The 23,027-nt window shown below is 38.8% G+C and overlaps 1 protein-coding gene and 1 non-coding gene across 2 annotated transcripts in view; both read left to right on the forward strand.

Moving 5' to 3' along the window:
- Positions 1 to 23,027, forward strand: part of PREX2 (phosphatidylinositol-3,4,5-trisphosphate dependent Rac exchange factor 2) — a 283,206-nt gene that overhangs the window by 233,014 nt on the left and 27,165 nt on the right. Inside the window, exons 37-38 of the mRNA XM_066266273.1 lie at positions 15,271 to 15,337; positions 15,585 to 15,775. Of these exons, the coding sequence (XP_066122370.1) occupies positions 15,271 to 15,337; positions 15,585 to 15,775 (258 nt within the window). The remainder of the gene's footprint in view (positions 1 to 15,270; positions 15,338 to 15,584; positions 15,776 to 23,027) is intronic.
- On the forward strand, positions 12,604 to 12,679 carry TRNAA-GGC (transfer RNA alanine (anticodon GGC)). The gene has a single exon. It is a non-coding gene; the product is annotated as a tRNA-Ala (tRNA).

Here is a 23,027-nt window from a genome sequence, read left to right on the forward strand (position 1 = left end):
GCAGAGACAATAGCGTACATGAAAATCCTGTGGAGGAAGGATAATTAGTAAGGTGGTATGGTGGTTGGAATTCAGGAGAAAGATGGACATGACACAGGCGTGGGAACAGAATCAGCACGCCCACCTGTACATCTTTTACTAGCAGTTCTTTCTCAGCTTCTTTGAACCCAGCTGTCATCCAGGGCAGGCTTCAGCTCCATTTCTATTTGATGAAAGAGTTTAATTATTTAAGACCCAACTCAAATTTATCTTTCTGCAGGAAGCCTTCAGTTATTATAGCCTCAGGTAGAATTAATCACTTTCTTCTTTAAAACTTAACAACCTCTTGGATTTTATTTGTTTTCTTTTGACTTGGGACTTATTTTTCTCCCTTGCTCAATACATAGGAGGGCAACCAGGTCCTAGTCGCCACTGTGCTTGGTACATAGGAAGTACCATCAAAATAGTTAAATTAAATTGGAAATCAGATTAATTACAGTGTGTAGTGGCCTTCTTTTTTTGTGCTATTATCATTTTACTAAATTTATTCTAGTACCCATTCTACTTTTTATATCCAGAAAAGTCTAGGCCACTTGATGGGTACAGATGCTGACTCTGTTGGAGACCTCTCAAGAAAATTTATCAGCATAGCCAGGGTTCATAAATTTCACATGAGACAAGAACAGATAAACTTGAAATTACAGTGACACTCTTGAGAGCATCATATCTTTTCTTTATTTGAAAAATACCATAATCTTATTCAATTGTTGCCACCACTGCTTTCTGAGAATATGATATAGCAGTGTTTATATTTGTGCATGGAATTGTATTTAATTTAGCTGCACTTTACTTATTCTCATCTGTATTCGAACTAATCCATTTGCCCTTGAGAAGTTGTAATTATGTCTAATATTTATTTTACTTTTAAATTAAAAGAATTTTTAATACAATCTTCAGATAAGAGCAATAAATGGGATTTGAATTACTTAACTCTTTTTTTCCCCACGTTTTGTGATGCATCTCATATTGTGATGATATTTATCTAGGATGAATAGATATCCTGGCTGACAGCAGAAGCAGAAAAAAATCATCTTCGCAAAGAAACCTTTGACTTACCTCTGTCCCTGAGCTGAGAAAAGCTATTGTTTTCACCAAAGCAAAGGGAAGATCAAAGTACTTTGTGCTCAGAATTTCCTTGGGGATAAATGAGAGCTGGAAGTGCTACAGATAAAATAAGGCTAAGCGGAGATTCAGTTTAGGATATATACTCTGGGAGGAAATATGTCAGGGCTTATGGAAGCAAGATTGATTTTTATTTTCAACTCTGCTGACTTTTTTAGCCCATCACAAGGGCAGTCAGTTTTTTTTTTAAAAAAATGTATTCAAGGCATCCTCGTCAAGTTCTTTGAGTGAATTGTTTTTTCTATTGCTTTTGTTCAGTTCCTTTTGCTGACATTTCAGACGTCTTTTGTTTGGTGGATGTGCCATGGAAGGTGACAGAATGATTATAAATTATCCTCCAAGCTTTGTACCTCCACCAATCAGGAAATTTAGCTTGGGCCCAGAGCTTTCAATTCAAAAAAATGTAATTATAACTTAGAAGAAATTAAAAGATTTTATTTATTCACTTTAGAGAGGGGAGAGAGAGAGAGAGAGAGGAGCAGGGAGCATCAACTCCCATATGTGCCTTGGCCAGGCAAGCCCAAGGTTTCAAACCAGCGACCTCAGCATTCCAGGTTGATGCTTTATCCACTGCGCCACCACAGGTCAGGCCTAACTTAGAAGAAATTAATATGGACATACTACAAATCATGATTTGTGTGAAGAATAGAGCATTATATTCTAAAATTAGCTGCCTGGTTACATGGACAACACAGCGGTGGCCAAAGTTCTGTTTTATAGTTTGTGCGATTCTGTCAGTCATTTGGGAAGAAAATAAAAAAGTCTTTGCTTTTCTTTTGGTAATTTTAGCCAGAATGACTAATTTCAGTTGTGTTGTCCAGTTTCTACCCACTTTTCCTGCCATACCTCTAAAAGGCATCCCTTAGGAGGTCTTCCCACCTCCCCTATGTTAGTCTTTTTGTTTATATTCCCTTCTATGCCTACATTATAGCATTTATCATATCATACCTGTATTCTTTTTATGTAGATCTGTTTTTTCTTTTCAACTTGCCTTTTTCTTTTTTATTTACCCATTGCTGATGAGATTATATTAATAGATGATTAATGAATATTTGTATGTATTTATATATAAGTGCTCAAAAGTTGGGGCAACTGAACCAAAATATAAATGGTGGTGGGTTCCTAAATAACATGATGACTTCAACAGAATACCATTCATGGTGAATAGTATGGCCTCTAATGTCAGTGTTGAACAGGTCTTCTTAGCCATTTCCATTCTATTTTGGAAATATGCTTTATGGTTCAACAATATTCACTGCATGCTTTATACAAGTACAGGAATGTGTACAGTGTCGGGATACAGCAATGAATCAGACAATATGTCCTTGAGAATCTTAAAGGAGAGGAAGAATAAATGCATAAACAAGTTATTTTGAAGCACTCTACTAAACACTATGGCGGAGGTAACAGGATGCCCAAGGAGTACAGAAGAGGATATTTAAGAAAGACCCAGGAGTGCTAGTGGGCCAGTTGAAAGAGGCTCTTTCAGGGGGAGGGATCAATATGAGCAAAGCCATAGCAAAACCATGATGGGTGAAGAGGCAGGAGGAGGCCACAGGGGACCTCAGACACCAGCCGAGCAATTTAGGCTTAAGCCTGTAAGTAAGGTGACTCGGTTGTGAGTTTTCAATGGTGCAGGGGGGAGAGTCATGCATTTTAAACTGAGCATCCTGAGGGTACTACTGAAGATAAATTAAGGGTGAGAATAAGACTAGAGTCAGAAAGACTAGTTAGAAGCTATTGAAGTAAGTGGAAATGGTAAGGCAGGTATAGATCTTTTTTTTTTTGGCAGGTATAGATCTTACAGATATTTAGGAGGTAGGGGAAAAAAGTCTTCTTGATTGAATACAAGTGCGTTGAGAGGGAGACATACTCATCAGATTGGGTGCCGGAATTGTTATCTGATACAGTGACAAAACTAGAGGAGAAGTTCCTTGGGGATTCAGGATTGGGAGTGTCAAAAACTGAATTGAATTGGATTTGATGTATGGGGTTGACATCCAAGAGGCACTCCCACATAATCTGGAGTCACTAACAGAGAGGTAATACTTAAAACCCAAATAACACATGAGATTTTTCAGATGATAGAGCCTCACACAGGGAGAGGTTCAGTGAATTGCTCAAAGGCAGGCAACTGCCCACACAGATTGGCAATTAAAATGACTGTCAAGATGAGAAGTTTAGATAAAAATGAATGCTTATGTTTGATTTCTATTTTTATACAATATTAGTTGATAGTTTACAAATGTTCAAATATCACTCACTGCGATGTGGCCTTGCACCTCACACAACACAGGGCTTACTGCACTGGTCTATGCCCTGTCCAATAAGACCAGGACTTTTGAATGTTTGCATGTTGAAGCAATATAAACTTTTATGCAATTTCTAAATTCCTGGTAGCATTTTTTCACTTAAGTCTGCAAACCACATTCTGAGTGAGTAGCGCTGAGTTAGAGAAGTAGGCTGGGATTTAATATAAACAGTTGCAGGTGAGAGACGGTGCTTTGGGCCTTCATATATGTCTATGTGTTCCCTAAATGGGGATGGAAAATGAAAAGTGAGCTAAGAGCATATCCCAGAGGAGGGAGAACAAGCTTGTCTTGTGTCTGGGTGAAGAAATGTTATTGGAAACAACCCTGAGGACAGGGCTGCTCCGTAGTAGAAAACTGATTTAGGAAGAGCCAGCATTTAGGAATTCTGTTTCCCACAAGGAAAGGCTGCCGGAGCCAGGTTCTCTCCAGGCACTCAGGGAAGGAAGGGCATGTTCTCACCCGACCTGTACATGCTACCTAGGAAACGAGCTCTGTCTCCTGCTCATTGCGGTATTCCTAAAACAGGGAGCAGTGCTTTCTACTGCAATAGATGCTCAAACAATATTGGTTGAAGTAACTGAATGAAAAGCATTAAGAACATGTACTTATGTCAAGAAAATAATTGTGTGGGATTAGTCATTTTTATGACTCTCAACTGTTGTCGAATTCCACCAGGATTTCAGGAAGGTTATTAGACCTATTCACAGTAGTTTAGCAACAGTTAGGACAAGGGACAACTTAAGTCTCACATCATTTACCCCTTCACTTTCATTTAATTCAACATAGCAGGATCATGACTGAAAAAAAGGTATAAAGCGCTCTCTCTCTCTCTCTCTCTCTCTCTCACTTCCACCTGCTCCTCCTCTCTGCCACCATCCAGCTCCTTACCTTCGTTCCCCGTTTGCACACTCTATCGCTCCTCCTTTCTGTCTTTCCTTGTTCCTGTCTTTGTTTCCTGCCTTCCTGCCTTCCTGCATTTAACTACTGTTTATATCTGCTGAGTAATCTCCCAATTGTTATTTCTCATGTCTTCTCCTCTCTCCAGGGAATTAAGTAATTTTGCCCAGACTTAAATTCCATGATCTCAATGAACTATTTCAGATCATCCTTGTGCATTAAAGATCCTTCATTCTCTTTGCCTAATAAGTTCTCACCCTAGTGTGCTTTAGCACTCTGCTAAACCTTTTTTTTTTTTTTTTTTTTTTGTATTTTTCCGAAACTGGAAACGGGGAGAGACTGTCAGATAGACTCCCGCATGCGCCCAACTGGGATCCACCCGGCACGCCCACCAGGGGCGATGCTCTGCCCACCAGGGGGCGTCGCTCTGTCGCGACCAGAGCCACTCTAGCGCCTGGGGCAGAGGCCGAGGAGCCATCCCCAGCTCCCGGGCCATCTCTGCTCCAATGGAGCCTTGGCTGCGGAAGGGGAAGAGAGAGACAGAGAGGAAGGAGAGGGGGAGGGGTGGAGAAGCAGATGGGCGCTTCTCCTGGGTGCCCTGGCCGGAATCGAACCCCGGGACCCCTGCACGCCAGGCCGATGCTCTACCACTGAGCCAACCGGCCAGGGCCACTCTGCTAAACCTTTTTATGCCACTCTCCACACTAGACTGGATTACCAATTCATTGTCCTCTCTCAAACATGGTTGTTTTGTAGGTAAATATTATCTTATTTTACCATTTAAGTCAGTGACACTGTCTCTGACTTATTGTATGTTTATTAAACATGTAAATAAATACACAAATCTAGAGTTCAGCCATGTACAGATCTAGGTTCCTGAGAGGAAAAAAAGAACCCCGGAGAGTGTTTTGAATGAGAATAATGTAATAGTACTTAATCATGTCTCAGTTTTAAAACTGAGAAAAGAATTTTGCTGTATTATTTCTTGCTAGTGTCATTTGTAAAATTTGTAAAAACAACTTACTGTGAGGCTTACAAGGGGCTCTATGAATATTTTTTCTCTTGATTAAAGTTGTCCCTCACTGAGGAAAGAGTATTGAATACCTTTCCTCTCTAATTTTAAGTCCAGGAGATTGTTAAATACTTATCTTAAAAGAAGTAACGTGCTTCAATGTTAATTAAGATATAGCCTAATATTTATAGGCTTAAAAAGAATCCTCCCTGCAAACAAAGAATCTTTTTTTAATGTGCATAATAATTTTTATGTTTTTAAAATTAAGACATTTAATGTATTTTTCCTCTATTAGGTCCCATGTATATTTAGTGGCTTGATCTATGATGACTTCAACTCCTTCATAACTCTCAGGAAATAAAATTCAATTTTGCTACTATTTTAAGACGATGTGTCTGGCACTATCTTTGGTTGTGGGATTGCAAATTTTAAGAAATGGCTCTCTGCCCTCTGAGAGTATGAGGTTTAACAAACGTGACAGAATGAGTGTGACTCGGTATCATATAGTGAGATAAATTTGTTTCAGTGGAAAAATTCTTAAGGAGATGTCATATGTGAGCAGAATTTTGAAGGATCAGCAGAATTTGGCCAAGCAGAAGGAGGTGAGAGAGAATTCTAGGCAGAAGGAGTAAAATAAGAGCAGGTGGAGCGGTTTTCTTATGGATGGTGTATGGGGAGAATAGCGCATGAACGTGGCAGACCGGAGGATGAGAGATGGGACAGGAGATCTGTTGGTAGACTGTTAGGGGGAGGCAGTGAATACCCAGCATATAGACTTGGGTGTTGGAATGATTTAAGTGACTTACAGAGGACGTTAAGCGAGGTAATAACATGTTTGAATCTATGTTTTTATAAAGGTGATTTTGAGGGATGACTGGAGTTCAATAAGGGATACAGGGAAAGATATGGTGGAGAAGGAACTAAGCCCTATCAACTTAGTATAGATTAGGTCATATAAGACTTTAATGATTTTAAACCTAAAAATTAACCTTTAATATGGAAGTGCCACACTTTCTGGACATATAATTGTTATTGAATAGAATTAATTTTAAAATATAAATATTACTTTTCTGTTGTTATTTTTTTCCTTGGGTGTATGAGATGTTTGTTTTTTATAGTTAAACATTTTTCTTGGAAAAGTTTTCTTATTTTCAAGGATTTGCTTTTCCTGTTTATTTCTACTAGATGATGTTTCAAAATGGTAAGACATGGTGTTGCCGTTGGAAATTATGTATATTTGCAGTACTTTAAGAGTAGATGGTGTCAGTGGTGATAGATACATGTTGCAGGTGCAAGAAAGGAATAGCACTTAGCAGATTTGTGAAAAGATGGACAAAGTGAAAATGAAGAAAAGGAGTGATTAGAGCCTGACCAGGTGGTGGCACAGTGGATAGAGCATCCGACTGGGATGTGGAGGACCCAGGTTCAAAACCTGGAGGTCACCAGCCTGAGTATGGGGTCACCAGGTTTGAGCATGGGTTCACTAGCTTGAGTGTGGGATCATAGACAGGATCCCATGGTCACTGGCTTGAGCCCAAGTTTTCTGGCTTTAAACCCAAAGTTGCTGGCTCGAGCAAGTGGTCACTCTGTCTGCTATAGCCTCCCAGTCAAGGCACATATGAGACATATGAGAAAGCAATCAATGAATAACTAAGATGCCGCAACAAAGAATTGATGCTTCTCATCTCTCTTCTTTCCTGTCTGTCATTATCTGTCCCTCTCTCTGACTCTGTCTTTGTGTAAAAAACAAAACAAACAAACAAACAAACAAAAAAACAGAAAAGAAAAGGCATAACTGGAAAGCAGAGACTAGGACTCTAGTCCAGTCAGATTGCTGCTTGAAGGTTGTCAAAAGGAGAGTGAAATGAGGTTAGCAGAGCAATAGGGAACATTGGGGTATGTCTCCATCAACTCTGACAGCATGATTCTGTTTTCAGGTCATAAGAGACGCCTCAGAGAAGTGCGTTTCTTAATGTGGGAAAGTTTTGCCCTCTGTGGTCCCACGATTGTATTGTTAGCTTTTTAGTAATTTTGTTTTCCCAACACTCACGTAGAAATGGTGCTGTTAATGGGTAATAGGCAGTTCTCCAATGACAATTGCCTTACACATTTTTGAAAAAGCCAAAACACACATTTGTCCAAGCAAATTCACATTTATCTCATTATTTAGGATTTCTTTTCATGTAACTTTAAGTAAAACCTTGCCAGAGAAGTGAAGGCTAATGCTTAAAGACATGGAAAGTGATTAGGATGGAGGTACAAATTAACTTCTCCTACCTACTTACTCATCATGGATTCCTTACCCACATGTAGACTCAGGTTGAACCTGCCTGGTGATTCTCATTTGTACAAGAGATCAGTGTTTTTAATGAGATTTTTCTGTAGAATTATTTTCCTAATATAAGTACTATAGTAGTCAAATGCAGTTTAACAGTAATAATCTAATTAGACTCCCAGCTACACCTATAGTCAACTGCTGTATCATGTTATAATGACATATTGAATCATTTCTATGACTAATAGCTATAATTAACCAAACACTGTTATCATTTTTTTTCCTTAAATACAGAATAGATGCTAAACTCCAAAAGCTACCTGATACCATTTAGAATATTTTTGGATAGAACATAATATTAGGAGAAATATAGATGAGTCTGGCCAAGTGAGAAATTTTCATAATTACAAATATAGAGATGATCTCATAAGCAGTGATCTGGAAAAGAAACAAGAATATAGCAGAGATCTGAGCTGAGCACTATCATTATCCTTCCCTATATGTACAGCACCAGGGGCTCTTATGCCTTGATTCTTCTCTCTTTTGAAAAAGTGGATTTCCTCCAACATGCCTAGAAAAGGAAGAGGGGAAGTGTCAAATAAGAAAAATGTCATATCTGTCATTGATTCAACTTCTGTGTATGTCCAATGACAAAATTAACAAGTTTAAATATTTGCCATCCAGCTGTTGCATTGTCTCTCTTTGTGTGACTGCCTGACTATCCCTGGAGCACCAGTCTGTCCCTATAGAGCTGTGATCCTAAATCTTTATTCATCTGAGACAGCATGTTCCTGATTTTTAAATTAATGTATTAGCTTGCATACTCTCTATCACTAATCTCTGCTTCCCAAACCCATTTTCTTTCTCTCCTGGCAAACATCAATTCCCTATTTCCATCACCATGGTCTCTTTATCAATGCCAAATGATACTTTTCATTTCCAGCATTTCTGGGAGCTCTAAAATTCCCTAAATATTTATATTTTATGTATCCTATTTCTTTTCATTTAGTCTCACTTTTTTTTTCTTTTTTCTTTTTGGCTGGTAGCTATATTTACTATGTTGTGTTTCTTCTACAATTAACAAATTTATTATATATTTTTTTAATTTTCTGTTTAATTTTGTCACAGTATAGATTCAACCTACTTGCCCAACATTCTCTCTCCCTTTTCTTCAGCCAAATTGGCTCCACCATTTCTCTTTCTGTTCTGATTTTTATGGTGCTGCCTCCAAGTGAAATGCTGCTCTCCCACTTTGACCTGTCCAGAATCCCACCGTGGGTCAAAGTCCAACTCTTATATAGTCCTAACGTGGCCTTCCTCTTTCCTCATATGGTGTGTCCTGGTGACTTTCTGTGCCTTTTAACTTACCTATCACTTCTGTCTTATGTTATAGACACCTGTGTACTTGTCTTCACTATTAGACTGTATGAGATTAGTTTGCTCATGATTAGTTTCATTGTGAGTATTTTATTTGGATATATTTATATCACTACTGATTATAACTTATGACATGATCGCCTCTTCCATTGATGTTTTATTCTATAAGGGACTAAATGAAAAGCATTATGCTGTATTCATTTTATATGGTAGAGTTCATTGATAACATTGTGACAATGAATCCTGATGTAACCCAGCATGAAAGGAAACTTTCTGCTCAGTTTCTATAAAATACGAGCAGCGCTTCCAAAACAGTCTTAGTAAGATTTGCTGCATTGAGACAAAGGGCTATGACTTCACTCTTACTAACCTCAGAAGCCTAATAAACTATGGTCAGTTTTGACATTCATCCAATTTTACCATTTACTTTCTCATAAATTTTGATGAAGGGGCATTGTAAGACTTGCAATTAAGGAAAGTGCATTAGAAATTCATTTTCTGTCCACAGTTTGTCATATTCTGAAAAATACTAAATTTCTCTGAATACCTGCAAACATTAAGGATAGTAAAATATCTGGCTGAACTAGCTTCTTCTTCTTTTTTATTTTTTTCCCCCTTGGAGGCAGAGGACTGCTTCAAATTAGTTGCAGCCTCAAGTCCAATTTTTATTTTAAGAAATAATTGATTAAAGGCTTTAATGGCTAAGTAAATTTCATGAGTATTAGGGTGGCTGTATTTCATGGTTATTTTCTCTAGATGTCATCAGCTCATAGATGTACTTTATAAAATTTGTTGCTTTCTATAATCATGGATTAACAAATATTAACTGCTCGCCCAAGTCTGAATCAGTCATATAGTTAACTCAGAATTTGTAGTTGGTCTTTCTCTTCTAAGAATATTTTCAAGGGTGCAGTTATATCATCCAATATTTTTATCTATTTTAGTTCTGTTATATTGCAGCTTAGGAAAGATGAGATTGTTTCTGAATAAGGTTTCACTTGACGTGGGCATTTATTTATTTTAAATCTACGAAAATTATTTCTCTACTGGCTTTCTTCATCAAATATATTTTTTAAATGATTTTGCCCCATTGAGATGTGGAAGATTTCTGCCAAGTCAATTTAAATGAATGTAGCATAATTAGATTAACATGATCCTGGCTCTTAAATTTTATTTTTTTTAAGGAACATCTCTTTTAGAAAGTAGGGAGGGTGCCCAGTGCGGCCAGCTGTGGTGGTAGCTTCAATAGTGACGTTCTCCTTGGGTGGGGCCAGTCATCCCTGACCTGCGTCCACAGAATATTTTTCTTCTCAAACTATGCAGGGTATGGAGGGGCTGCAATTTCCACAACCAGTGCACCTGAGTAAGCCATTTAAATGACACTCTTAATTTTTTTTAAGATTTTATTTATTGATTTTAGACAGAAGAGAGAGAGAGAAAGGTGGAGGGGGAAGAGCAGGAAGTGTCAGCTCATAGCTCCTCACATGTGCCTTGACCAGGCAAACCTGGGATTTCGAACTGGCGACCTCAGCATTTCAGGTCAATGCTTTATCCACTGCGCCACCACAGGTGAGGCACACTCTTCATTCTTTTTCACCAAACAAAAGCTTCCTTTCCTTTTAGACCTGAACCTCTGTGTGTGCACTGGTTATGGAGTTAAGTAGATGGCAAGTATCAACCTTAATTTTTATTTTTTACACGGATCATAAAATATCTTAGATGGACTTAGGGGGAAGCAGGACATTTTGGCTTAGATGTCTCCTACTGTGTGCACTTAAATAATAGACATTGTCTATGAATGAGCCTGATTTGCTTACCACCATACTGAACATTTCATATGCATTGATGAATCTCCAACATTAGGCTCTCGATATATAAGAGTATTTTGATATCCATTATAGAAATGCAGTACTTGTGACCCTGGTAGACTTGAGAAATTGTTGACTTGTGTATACTTTTTTATCAAGCAATCGCAAGGAAGCATGAGGATGTCGGATCAGGGTGTCTCGGTGGGCTCTGGCTTTGGAGCTATACCCCAGTTCCGAACGTATAACAATACTAAGTAACATAGGGAGGCAGAAAATGTAAAAGTCACTGCTGAGGGCAGCATGTATCATCTCAGTGGCCAATGAATGGAAAGGAAATGTGAGCAATTTCTGGTAGGCTGTGCTGAGGTGTCTGGCCTGGTGGCCTCTGGTGGTAGACAGAGGGGTCCATACACCTTCTTTAGAGAAACAAGAAATCAAAGTCATTCCACACAAGGTGGGCATCCAGTGCCAGCCTTGCAGTTTGAAACCAGGGCATGGAGAAGGACTCCTCCACTTCTGAGCAAAGGATGGATGGTGGACTTAGGTGGAGGAGGGGCTGAAGATGAAAGAGGAGGCTGCTAAGGCAATTAAACTAGGAACTGTACCAAATCATTCACTGGTGTAGGGATGTGACTGGTAATAATCCAGATGTCAGCATAATATGACACTCTAGTCACCAATATGTAACTGATTATATAGATGGATGATTCTGGGTACACAGAATGATTTTTAAGAGAAAGATGATGAAAGATAAGGGAAGGAGCTATACCAAAAATAAATAAATAAAACTAAATTAAAAATCCTCCCACTTCAAATGAACTTGCAAAACACAATTCCAAAGCACATAAGGAAGCCTAACACTAAGGAAGAGCCAATGAAATAGACCACTGGAAATACATTTGACAAAGAAAAAATTAAAATGTTAGCCTGACCTGTGGTGGCGCAGTGGATAAAGCGTCGACCTGGAACGCTGAGGTTGCCGGTTCAAAACCCTGGGTTTGCCTGGTCAAGGCACATATGGGGGTTGATGCTTCCTGCTCCTCCCTCCTCTTCCCTCTCTCTCTCTCTCTCTCTCTCTCTCTCTCCTCTCTAAAAATTAATAAAAAGAAAAATTAAAAAAAATTAAAATGTTGGCATAACCTGGCAAAGTATATTTCAGATGCTCCAAATATACACAAAGGATTGCAATCTATTTAAAAGGTAGAAAATCTTGATGTAAAAGAGTCAGTTATCCAATGATTTATTTACAAATATTTATTAAGATCATATTATGTTCCACATACTGTTTTAGGTGCTAGAGATACAGGAACAAACAAAAGGAAATAAAATCAGTGTCCACATAGAGACTTAGCATTCTCATGGGGGAGTTCACCATTCAGTGGTAGAAATGAAATAAGAATAGGCAGAATTCTTGGAAATGAAAAGATAGTCATTGAAATAAAATTCTCAGTAGAAAGTACAAACTTTATACTAGACAGTTTTGTTTTGTTTTGTTATTTTAAAGATACTACTTAGCAAATCCCCTAAAGTACAATAATGGGAAAATAAAATCTTAAAAGAATGTGTGTCTGTGTGTGTCTGTGTATATGTGTATGGAGAGAACACAAGATTATGCAAAACGATAGTAGCTCAGATTATTTTAGGATTGAAGATAAGACTCCTCAAGTTTAAAATACACTTTGAGATTCTGGATGAATAAAGATAAATCAATGCCTAAATATTTTATGGTAAAACTTTAGGATCTTAAAAATAAAAAGAAAGGCCCTGGCTGGTTGGCTCAGTGGTAGAGCGTCGGCCTGGCATGCCGGAGTCCCAGGTTCGATTCCTGGCCAGGGCACACAGGAGAAGCGCCCATCTGCTTCTCCACCCCTCCCCCTCTCCTTCCTCTCTGTCTCTCTCTTCCCCTCCCGCAGCCAAGGCTCCATTAGAGCAAAGCTGGCCCAGGCGCTGAGGATGGCTCTGTGGCCTCTGCCTCAAGCGCTAGAATGGCTCTGGTTGCAGCAGAGTGACGCCCTGGATGGGCAGAGCATCGCCCCCTGGTGGGCATGTCGGGTGGATCCCAGTTGGGCACATGCAGGAGTCTGTCTGACTGCCTCCCCGTTTCCAGCTTCAGAAAAATAAAAATAAAAAAAAAGAAAAAATTGTGACCTCTCAGAGAAAAATATATAGACTAGACCCAAAACTAAGACACTAGGTTGAGAGCAGATGCCAAAGCGGCACTGAGGCGGGAAAATGTTGTCAATCTAACTCGAGAATTCTGTGCCTGGGTATATACCACTGACAGAAACAGACCAAAATTATTAACTCAATAATCAACTTTAAAAACTGAATATTCTTGAGGAAGCAAGCCTAGAAAGAAAGTGTAGATTTAAAGGAGAAAAAAAGTAAAGAGAAACAGCTTTTCTTTGGTATCTCCTCTTGGGCTATTTGAGTGACCTTATAAAACATGGAAATAATAAACGCCAGCTTCGGGGTGGGGTCGACCTTGGGGAGGGATAGCTTAGAACCAGAATGGAAGTGGAGAAGGCCAAGCAACAAAGGGTTTGTCTGTATCTGTAATGTTTCATTGCTTTAAAAGGAGAAACAAAGTGCCAAATGCTAAGATTGCATGCCTGGGTTTTCAGTGTTAGCCTAAATGTGTACCTGTGTAACTGACATAAAAAGGCACTCAGATCTTTCTGCAGAACATGAATTTTTATGCACAGCAATAAAGTTTATAGAACAGCCTGTCTTCTGGTAATGGGCCAAGTTGAAAACCAAAGTCTTTATCAGGGCTTCCTAGGCCCTCCAGCCCCCCCCCCCAAGCTGGCCTCTTTCTAAGCTGCTCATTTGTTCGTTCTAACTGAGCTCCAGCCACATTGCATGTCTTTATACATCACATAATTCAAACTCCTTTCCTCTTCTTGTAAGAGCAATCCTCTTAGATTGTTGTTGCTCTTTCTGATTCTGGGGAAAGTCTAGAATGTTTTTAAATAGCTCGAGTTGGTTTTGATTTTGCTCTCCAGCCTGTGCTCTTAGTAACTAGTGATTCAACCAAGTCAGTTAAGCTATTTTCATGGCATGTGATGGGCACGTGGTGGCATCCTGACCTGAACACTTTGCTAAATTTCTCTAGTGCCCACACTGCTGGAAGTGTTATGTGCTCAGGACCAATAGGTAGCTGTGGGATTCAGGCTGAGGGAATAATTTGGCCATAGACTCGTATACCAAGCACACTCAAGGGAAGGATGGGGACAATATCTCTGTGGGCTCCAGCTTTGAGGCATCATCTCAGTGCCAGGATGGTACATGAAAATCCCCTGTGAGTTCAAAATGAATTATAAAAAAACAAAGAATTGTGGCTTCTGAACCGTTCTAAACACTTTATTATTGTTTGAATTCATATTTCAGAGATGAATAAACTAATTCTTGGTACGAATGAAGATAATTTTCATTTTGGAAGTTACTCAAGTTAAAGCTTTTCCTAAATTAAAGTGGAATACTTGATTAATCCATGATATTTGATTTTAGACAAAAACCAACCAACATTACTAATGGCTAAGATTCCACATGTTTATTAAAATAGCTACCAATTCTATGCTGGTGACCAAAAAAAACAGTGTATCCTCGAAGAGGTCTGACTTCCAATCTGAGCATACAGTTTAGTGGCTGAAATAATCCAACTCAGTAGTCTGTTCACTCTCAGTTTTTTTAGTACTATTTTTATAATCTCCATTTGCATGATAACTAGAGCTAGATAATGTTCTCCAGTAGTCACAAGAAAATAATTTCTTGCCTGACTTGCGGTGGTGCAGTGGATAAAGCGTTGACCTGGAAATGCTGAGGTTGCCGGTTTGAAACCCTGGGCTTGCCTGATCAAGGCACATATGGGAGTTGATGCTTCCAGCTCCTCCCCCCTTCTCTCTCTCTGTCTCTCCTCTCTCTCTCTCTCTCTCTCTCTCTCTGTCTCTCCCTCTCCTCTCTAAAATGAACAACAACAAAAAAATAATAATTTCTTCAACTTTCATGATAATATTAATTATTGAAAATATTAATGAGCACATTGTGCTGTGTATGGTCCTGAGCAGTTTATTTGCATTCGCTTGTAATTTTCTTGGCTCCTTTGTTAAGTAGATGCTGATGTTATTCCTAGATTACAAAAGAGGAAACAGAGGCATAGACAGATTAGGTAATCTCGCTAAAGCCACACAATACGTCATGGAGCTGGTGGTAGCTTTAATCATTTTTTCAACATTGAAAATTATTGACTTATTCATTTATTTATTTATTTTATTCATTTATTTATTTTTGTGATCCCACCCATCCTAGTGTTTGTCACTTTTGTTTATTTATTTGTCTTTAAAAAGAAATCAATGAAACTTAGGTATATCTTCATGCATTTTAGTTTTTCTCCCAATACATGATAATTTGCTCTTTCTCTTCTGACAGGGCATTCTACTTGGACAAGTCAAATTCTCCACCCAACTCCACATCCAAGGCTGCCTATGTTGATAAGGTAAAAATAGGTCATAGCATTAATTTATGCTTTGTCATTTGTATATCTCCCTACCTCAATTTTTTTTTGCTGTTGTCTGGAATAATGTGTACATAATTATAAATATTTGTAGTCTCCAATTCTGTTGCCTCCATAATGAAGTATTTTAGACTATTTAAAGCTATAACAACTATGAATTATATTCCATCTAAAAGAATTTCTTTCCACTAAACATGTTGAACTTGACGTTCGTCCCTTTGTTCTGCAGCTCATGAGGCCTCTCAATGCCTTGGATGAACTTTACCGACTGGTAGCCTCGTTTATCAAGTCGAAGCGCACAGCAGCCTGTGCAAACACAGCATGCAGCGCCTCGGGCGTGGGGCTGCTGTCCGTGTCCTCGGAGCTGTGCAGCAGGCTGGGGGCCTGCCATGTCATCATGTGCAACAGCGGCGTGCACCGGTACGTGACTGTCCCCCGGCTGCGGCTTCTCTGTGCCCACTTTCATTTGGTGGTTCTGGCTTTTATTTTGGCAACATGACATTATAACTGAAAACATTCAGAGGACTCTGATGTATTTGGAAGAAGATTTCAGAAATTAGATAATTCTTACACAGTATTTCCTGGCTTTAGTTACTATATTTGCTGTGACTATTTATTTATACAAACAAATGCAGTCCTACATTTATATCACTGTGGCCCAGAATGTTATCTCTCTTGTATTTATATTACAAGATTTATACTTTAGGTACAAAATTGTACATTGACCTTATTCATTGTAGGAATTTGCTTGGTGGGAGCTGATTCAACTAGCTAAACATAATGCTTTTCTTACATATGATAAACATTTCACTCTTGAGTGGTTTGGAAGTCTGTTACCCAGTTGAGTGAGCCAGATGCTGCCTTGGTGTTACTGCTGTCTTCCCACTCCTGGCAACATTATAGTCAGAGCGCCCAAATAGTATGTTCTTTCTGAAAATGTAAGGGGACCCCCAGATGGGTCCTACTGAGGTGGTTTGTCTTCAGGAACTGTTTGGGACAGCCAAGGTAGGTGTCTGAATTTGTATAGCTACAAAGCTGCAAAAGGTGAGGGAGAACCACATGTCAAGTCCTTTCTTATGATTACTCGCTCCTCTTCTGTCATCTCTCCATTTTCACAAGGAAGTGAAACCATATAGATAGAAAATAGGGAAGAATTTTGTCCTCATTGTCATCTGGGTATGCAGAGAACCTTCTGTCAGCTGTCACTGTCTCTTCCTAGTTCTAGGCCAGTTATGTTTGGATGGTGGTTATTTATTCAAAGGGTTGTGGTACTTAACTCATGCCATGGATTGCAGTTGGTGCTCTTGGCTGTGTGACATAAAGTGGCAATGCTCATGTTAGAGACATAAAGTATGAATGTATGAGTAACATAAAAGAAAATAAAAACAAAATTAATAATAAATAATAATAATATAACAGTAAGATACCAAAACAATTTAAAAAACAACAACAAAATAACAAATAAATCTAGATTGTAAGAAAATATAAGTGACCTTGGTCTGTGTCTCAGTGGATAGAGTATCAGCCCCACATATGGACATCCAGGGTTCAATTCCTGGTCAGGACACACAACAGAAGTGACCATTTGCTTCTCACCCCTATCCTCTCCCCTTTTCCTCTCCCCCACTCCTCCCTCTTTCCCTCCCACAGCTGGTAGCTTGATTGGTTTGAGCCTCTGCCCTGGTAGCTGAGGATAGCTTGGTTGGTTTGAGTACATAGGCCTCAGGTGCTAAAAATAGCTTGGTACGTGATCATCGACCCCAGATGGGGTTGCTGGGTGAATCTCGGTCAGGATGCATACAGAACTTTGCTTCACCATCTCCCCTCCTCTCACCTAAAAAAAAAAAAAAAAAGAAGAAGTAAGTGCCCTAAGAAAGTTACCAATAAAAAATAATATTCAAAGGGAAAATAGATCTTTGTGATGGTTAGAACTGGGAAGTTTCCATGGAGAAGCTGATGGTTGAACTGGGGTTGGCTGTATCAGGTTCAAGGCAGCATGTGCTCACGTGTGAATTTCCATTTGACTTGGTATGCCTGACTTTTAGCTTTGAAGCATGTTTGACTTATGAAATATGGCAAGACTTTAGTTTTCTTACAAGAGCATCACATTTTTTTGGTTGACAAAATATGCTGAATTTCCCTCTTCATTTTAATTGCCATGTACTTTGTACTTTATCAAAAGCATGTTAAGACCTTAATTGAAAACATTGTTTGCAACTGCATATATAAATTTATTTCTTATTTTTATTAGCAGAAAAGCAATCTCTCCCTTATAATCAGCTCATGTTTATCTATTCTAATTCCACTAATTAATTTATATATTCACTCATTATTCATTCACACAAATATGCATGGAGCACCAATTATGTGCCAGTACTGTTCTTGTGGCTGGAAATAGAGCATTGAAAAAATAAAGCCCCTACTCTCAGATAGCATTCATCATGTTGGGGGAAACAGGTAATAAAGTAAACAAATAAATGCATAATGTGATAGATGAAATAAATACAAAAAAGATTAGAAGTCAGAGGGGTAAGAGGTAGCATCTTCCAAAGATAACTGTAGGAAATGGTGTGAGCTGTGCAGATATCTCAGAGAAAGAGCATTTGATCTTCACAGAGACGATCCATGCAAATGTGGGCACCCAATCAGGAGTGTGCCTGATGCAGTCAATGAACGCCTGGGCGGCCATGGTGGCTTCAGCCAAGTGTCATTGCTTTGATCACTTGTGTTCTTCTCTTATCCTGGTGCAAGATCATATCTGAGGACTGGATGGATACACTGGGCCAACCTCCACATTAATTTACTGAAACTTAATGCAAGTAAATTTGTGATTTAATTCTAGAACCATGACCAAGTTGTCCAAATTATTCTCAGTCTAAGAGGCAAATGAGAACTTGACTGACATTGTATAGGAGAAAAAGATTAATGTCCCACAGCTGTTTTATAATTGCTTTATTTATTGATAGATGTGTTCAAATCTCAAGTAACATTGGAATTTGCAAGTGGTTTTAATTTTTCCATTTCTACAAATTCAAAATAAATATAGTTTTAGTTAGCTCATTTTGGAGAAATTTGCTGACATGTAGGCACAGATGCTGAACTGAAGGCTAAAATTATTTGAAAATGGAATGATTTTGTTTTTTCATTATACAGAATAAATTCAGACTTTAACGTTATCTTTAACCTTTTAGTGAAGGCTATGCTAAGATTTTTCATGATGATAAGATGTGTGCTAATTCATGCTGGAAACAAATCTCATAAGACTGGTTCTAAAATAATTCCTCAGTAATCGTAATTCAGACAATTAGAGTGAAACCCCGGTAGATCCACACCTGCACTAACATTAGAAATGGTTCGAACAAAGGGGAAAAGTTCAGTATTAGTCAGAATAAATATTATACAACCTATTTCCATCATTAACTTTTCTTTTTTTAGCAAGAGAGACAGAGATAGAGAGAGGGACAGACAGACAGGAAGAAGAGAGATGAGAAGCATCAATTCTTCATTATGACACCTTTGTTGATCATTGCTTACTTTCTCATATGTGCCTTAACCAAGGGGCTTCAGCTCAAGCCAGTAACCTTGTGCTCAAGCTAGCGACTAGGGGCTTCAAGCCAATGATCTTTGGGCTCAAGCCAGAGACAATGGGGTCATGTCAATGATCCTATGCTCAAGCTTTCAACCCCACACTCAAGCTGGTGAGCCCATGCTCAAGCCAGTGACCTCGGGGATTTGAACCTAGATCTTCAGCGTCCCAGGCCAACACTCTAACCACTGCACCACTGTCTGGTCAGGCTCCATCATTTACTTTTAAAATTGAGATGGGAAATTATCAACAATACAGTATCCATGTTAGTCAATTTTCTGACTTTATTTGCAAAAAGAATCTGAAATATGTTTAAAGTATTGAATTATACTGCATATGTTTTTGTTTGTTTGTTTGTTTTGTATTTTTCTGAAGCGAGAAGCAGGGAGGCAGAGAGTCAGACTCCCAAATGTTCCAGACCAGGATCCACCCAGCAAGCCCACTAGGGGGCAGTACTCTGCCCATCTGGGTCATTGTTCCTTTGCAATCAGAGCCATTCCAGCACCTGAGGCAGAGGCCAAGGAGCCATCCTCAGTGCCCAGGCCAACCTTGCTTCAGTGAAGCCTTAGCTGCGGAAGGGGAAGAGAGAGATAGAGAGAAAGGAGAAGGGAAGGGGTAGAGAAGCAGATGGGCACCTCTTCTGTGTGCCCTGACCAGGAATCGAACTGGGGACATCCCCATGATGGGTCGATGCTCTGCCATTGAGACAACTGGCCAGGCCCATACTGCATGTGTTTGATATTAAAGGGAATAATGAGGTTTCTCAGTGTGAAAAGCCAGACTTAGCATTAATGTCTAGGTGTCTTATGCCAACCTGAATCAGATGGCAGGGCTGCATACAGGGAATGTGAGATTAGTTGGAATAAAACTCAGGATAAATTATTAAAATCTTATAGCATTTGGCCTGGCTTTGCTTTTATTAAATTCTCTTTCCAAGGGAAAGCCTTTGTGTAAGTTACAATTCCACTGATGAATTTTCCTGTCCACATTCCCTTCAACCTACTTATGTTAAATAGTTTCACTGTCTTTGAATAACAGAAAAACCAGAGCATCTCTTTTTAAGATCAGGTTTTGCCTTTTAAATAATATAAACATGTTATTAAAAGGTAGTTTGATGATGGAAAAATTCTCAAAATTTCCTATCCTGACATGCCTTATTTTATTTTTATTTTACATCGTCTCTTGCAACTTATATCAAACAGCACACATTGGAACACACTGTTATTAGCATATATAGTTTAATAATCTTTATGCTCATAGCAACTATGTATATATTTTCAAACTGTACACCCACTTTCTCATTTTCACTTTTATTTTTTACATAATATCCCAACTAGTTATTATATCATAGTTTACTCAACTATCATTTTGGTGGTTTCTCTTCTTTATTCTTTGCATATAAGAGGCATCTATTTTTTTTTAGGTAGTTGTTCAAATTTCAATTTTATTTTTCATTAAGCTTAAAGAAAACAAAAATATCTTCCTGGTAAAATTACTGGAATTCAAACCTCTTTGGTATATATATTATTGTTCAGGTTCCTAAAAGGACTGTCCACATGTACAACACAGCTGTAAGGTCAGGTGGCTGTGAGAACTCTCCACCCTTACCTTGTCTGCAGAAGGTATTAAAACCCATTGACAGGGATGGACAAAAGTAGGTTTACAATTATGAGTGTGTGCAACAGTTTATTCTTGAATTCTTATTATTGTATTATTTTCCATAGAAGCAACTGTAAACCTACTTTTGCCTTGCCCTGTATATATCAGTTGCTCTCCTAGTTGTGCACTGGTATATCAGTAGCGCTTTAATTTATACTTCTTTGGTTAACAAATACAAACATTTGGATATCTTTTTAATTTCCTTTTCTACCAAAATTTATGCTATATAATTGTCTATACACTTGCCTTATCGACAAGTTTTTGCCAAAGTGAATGTTTTTATTGCACTGAATCTGCGCTTTTGCTTTTAAATTTCTCTTCCATCCCATTGCCAATTGAAGCTGCTGGCACTCCGAAAGCATGCCACAGGGACTTCTAAAATGTCCGTCTGATTTCAGGCTGCAGCGTCCTTCCACTCAAAGCGCTATTTCATTTTGTTTTGGTTCTTTATTCCCACCTCTACTTAAAATCCAACTATTTTTCTGTAACTATTATGAATCAGGATACTGAAATGTTATAAAAACTGTGGCCTGCCTGGCCTGTGGTGGCACAGTGGATAAAGCGTCGACCTGGAAATGCTGAGGTCGCCGGTTCAAAACCCTGGGCTTGCCTGGTCAAGGCACATATGGGAGTTGATGCTTCCAGCTCCTCCCCCCCTTCTCTCTCTCTGTCTCTCCCTCAACTCTCTAGAAAAAATGAATAAATAAAAAAAAACAACTGTGGCCTGAGTCTTAGTGTGCCCCCCCAAAAGACATCATGCCCCACCTCCCAACTCCATTGGCTTCTGCCTCCTTCCCTGGCAAACAGTGGGTGAAAGTTTCCAGAAGCTACCTGTAAAGCATGTCAGAGAAATTTTTAGTGAGGACAAGAATCTAGAATCATTTTTTTTCCTCTAAGGGCTTATTCTAGGTTTTTGTTCACACACTCTCTGTATTCACTATTAATGGGCTTTGATGATGTCAGAGCTCTGAGATGGACCTGAAGGAAGGCGGTGATCTGGGCACAAGACTCATGCTTCTGACTCACTTGTGATGTCTTTAATGACACCTTAGAGGTCTGTACACATAAATTACCTTTTATCTTCATGCATTGTTGTGAGGGTGAATTTTTTTCCAGTATATAGGTCCTGCATATTTTACTAACATTTAGTAGGACTTGTGAACAACCATCGGGAGGGGTCACTGCATCAGGGATTCACCAGCGTGTCAATGTTACTGCTTTCTTTTGTTTAGAATCACAGACAGATGTGAGAAAGAAACAGTCTGTGTCAACACAGACCTGTTCTCATCATTAAAAAACATGATGTTGATAAACATCAAGCTAGCCACCATCCATGTATTCCAGTGTTAGATTGCTTTCTTTTAATACATTGAAGATGTTAATTTCAACATATATAAAGTTTTAAGAACTAAAGGGATATAGATACAGATATAGTATAAATTTTTTAACTTAAAGGGGTATATTTCTAAAATGCATCTCTTATTTTGTTATTTGGAAATTGAGATGTATTTTCACATTTGACATTATTACAAATGGTTAAATTCTCGGTCATCCTTCTTCACCTTATGTTAACGAACTGAAGGGTTTGCTTCTTGTAGTCTTCTGTTCAAGAACTAGACATGTTTGTTGCCCTTGCAAGTAAAGGAGACAGACAGGGGATTTGTATCCAAAGCTCTGTTTCCCTGAAGGTAGGCTCAGCCTTTGCTTAGACACTACTTGGTTAATTATACATTAATTTTTTCTTTGCAGGCTACTATACTTAGGGGTTGAGTTCCTGTCAAGCTGCATCTGCAAAATACTGTGGTACATTTTAACATTTAGCAAGACTAGCATTTAGTAAGAACCTTTCAGACCTTGAGACTCTTGTCCTAACACTTCCCAACCAGCTAAAGGTTATATAATGCATTATGTGACCATAGTAGAGGACCCAAGGTATGAGTACAAGCATTTTTTTAAAAAGTGAAATCCAGGAGTGAAAATGCAGAACAACTAAAAATAAATATGTATTAACTGGTCCTGACTGGTTGGCTCAGCAGTAGAATGTCATCCTGGCATATGGAAGTCCCGGGTTCAATTCCCAGTCAGGGCACACAGGGACAGCAACCATCTGCCTCTCCACCTTTGTCCCTTCTCTCTCTTTCTATCTTTCTCTCTTCCTCTTTCCCTCTCTCTTTACTGCTCCCACAACTATGGCTCAAATGATTGAGCAATTTGGCCCTGAGTGCTGAAGATGGCTCCATTGCCTTGCTCAGGCACTGAAATAGCTTGGTTGCCAAGCAACAGAGTAGTGTCCAGATGGGCAGAGCATTGTCCTATGGGGGGCTTAACCAGATGGATTCATGCCGGGGCACATGTGGGAGTGTACCTCTTCCTCCCCACCTCCCTGCTTCTCATTTAATAAATAAATAAATAAATAAATAAATAAAT

This window comes from Saccopteryx bilineata, chromosome 3 (genome assembly GCF_036850765.1).
Source record: "Saccopteryx bilineata isolate mSacBil1 chromosome 3, mSacBil1_pri_phased_curated, whole genome shotgun sequence".
Lineage (NCBI taxonomy): Eukaryota > Metazoa > Chordata > Mammalia > Chiroptera > Emballonuridae > Saccopteryx > Saccopteryx bilineata.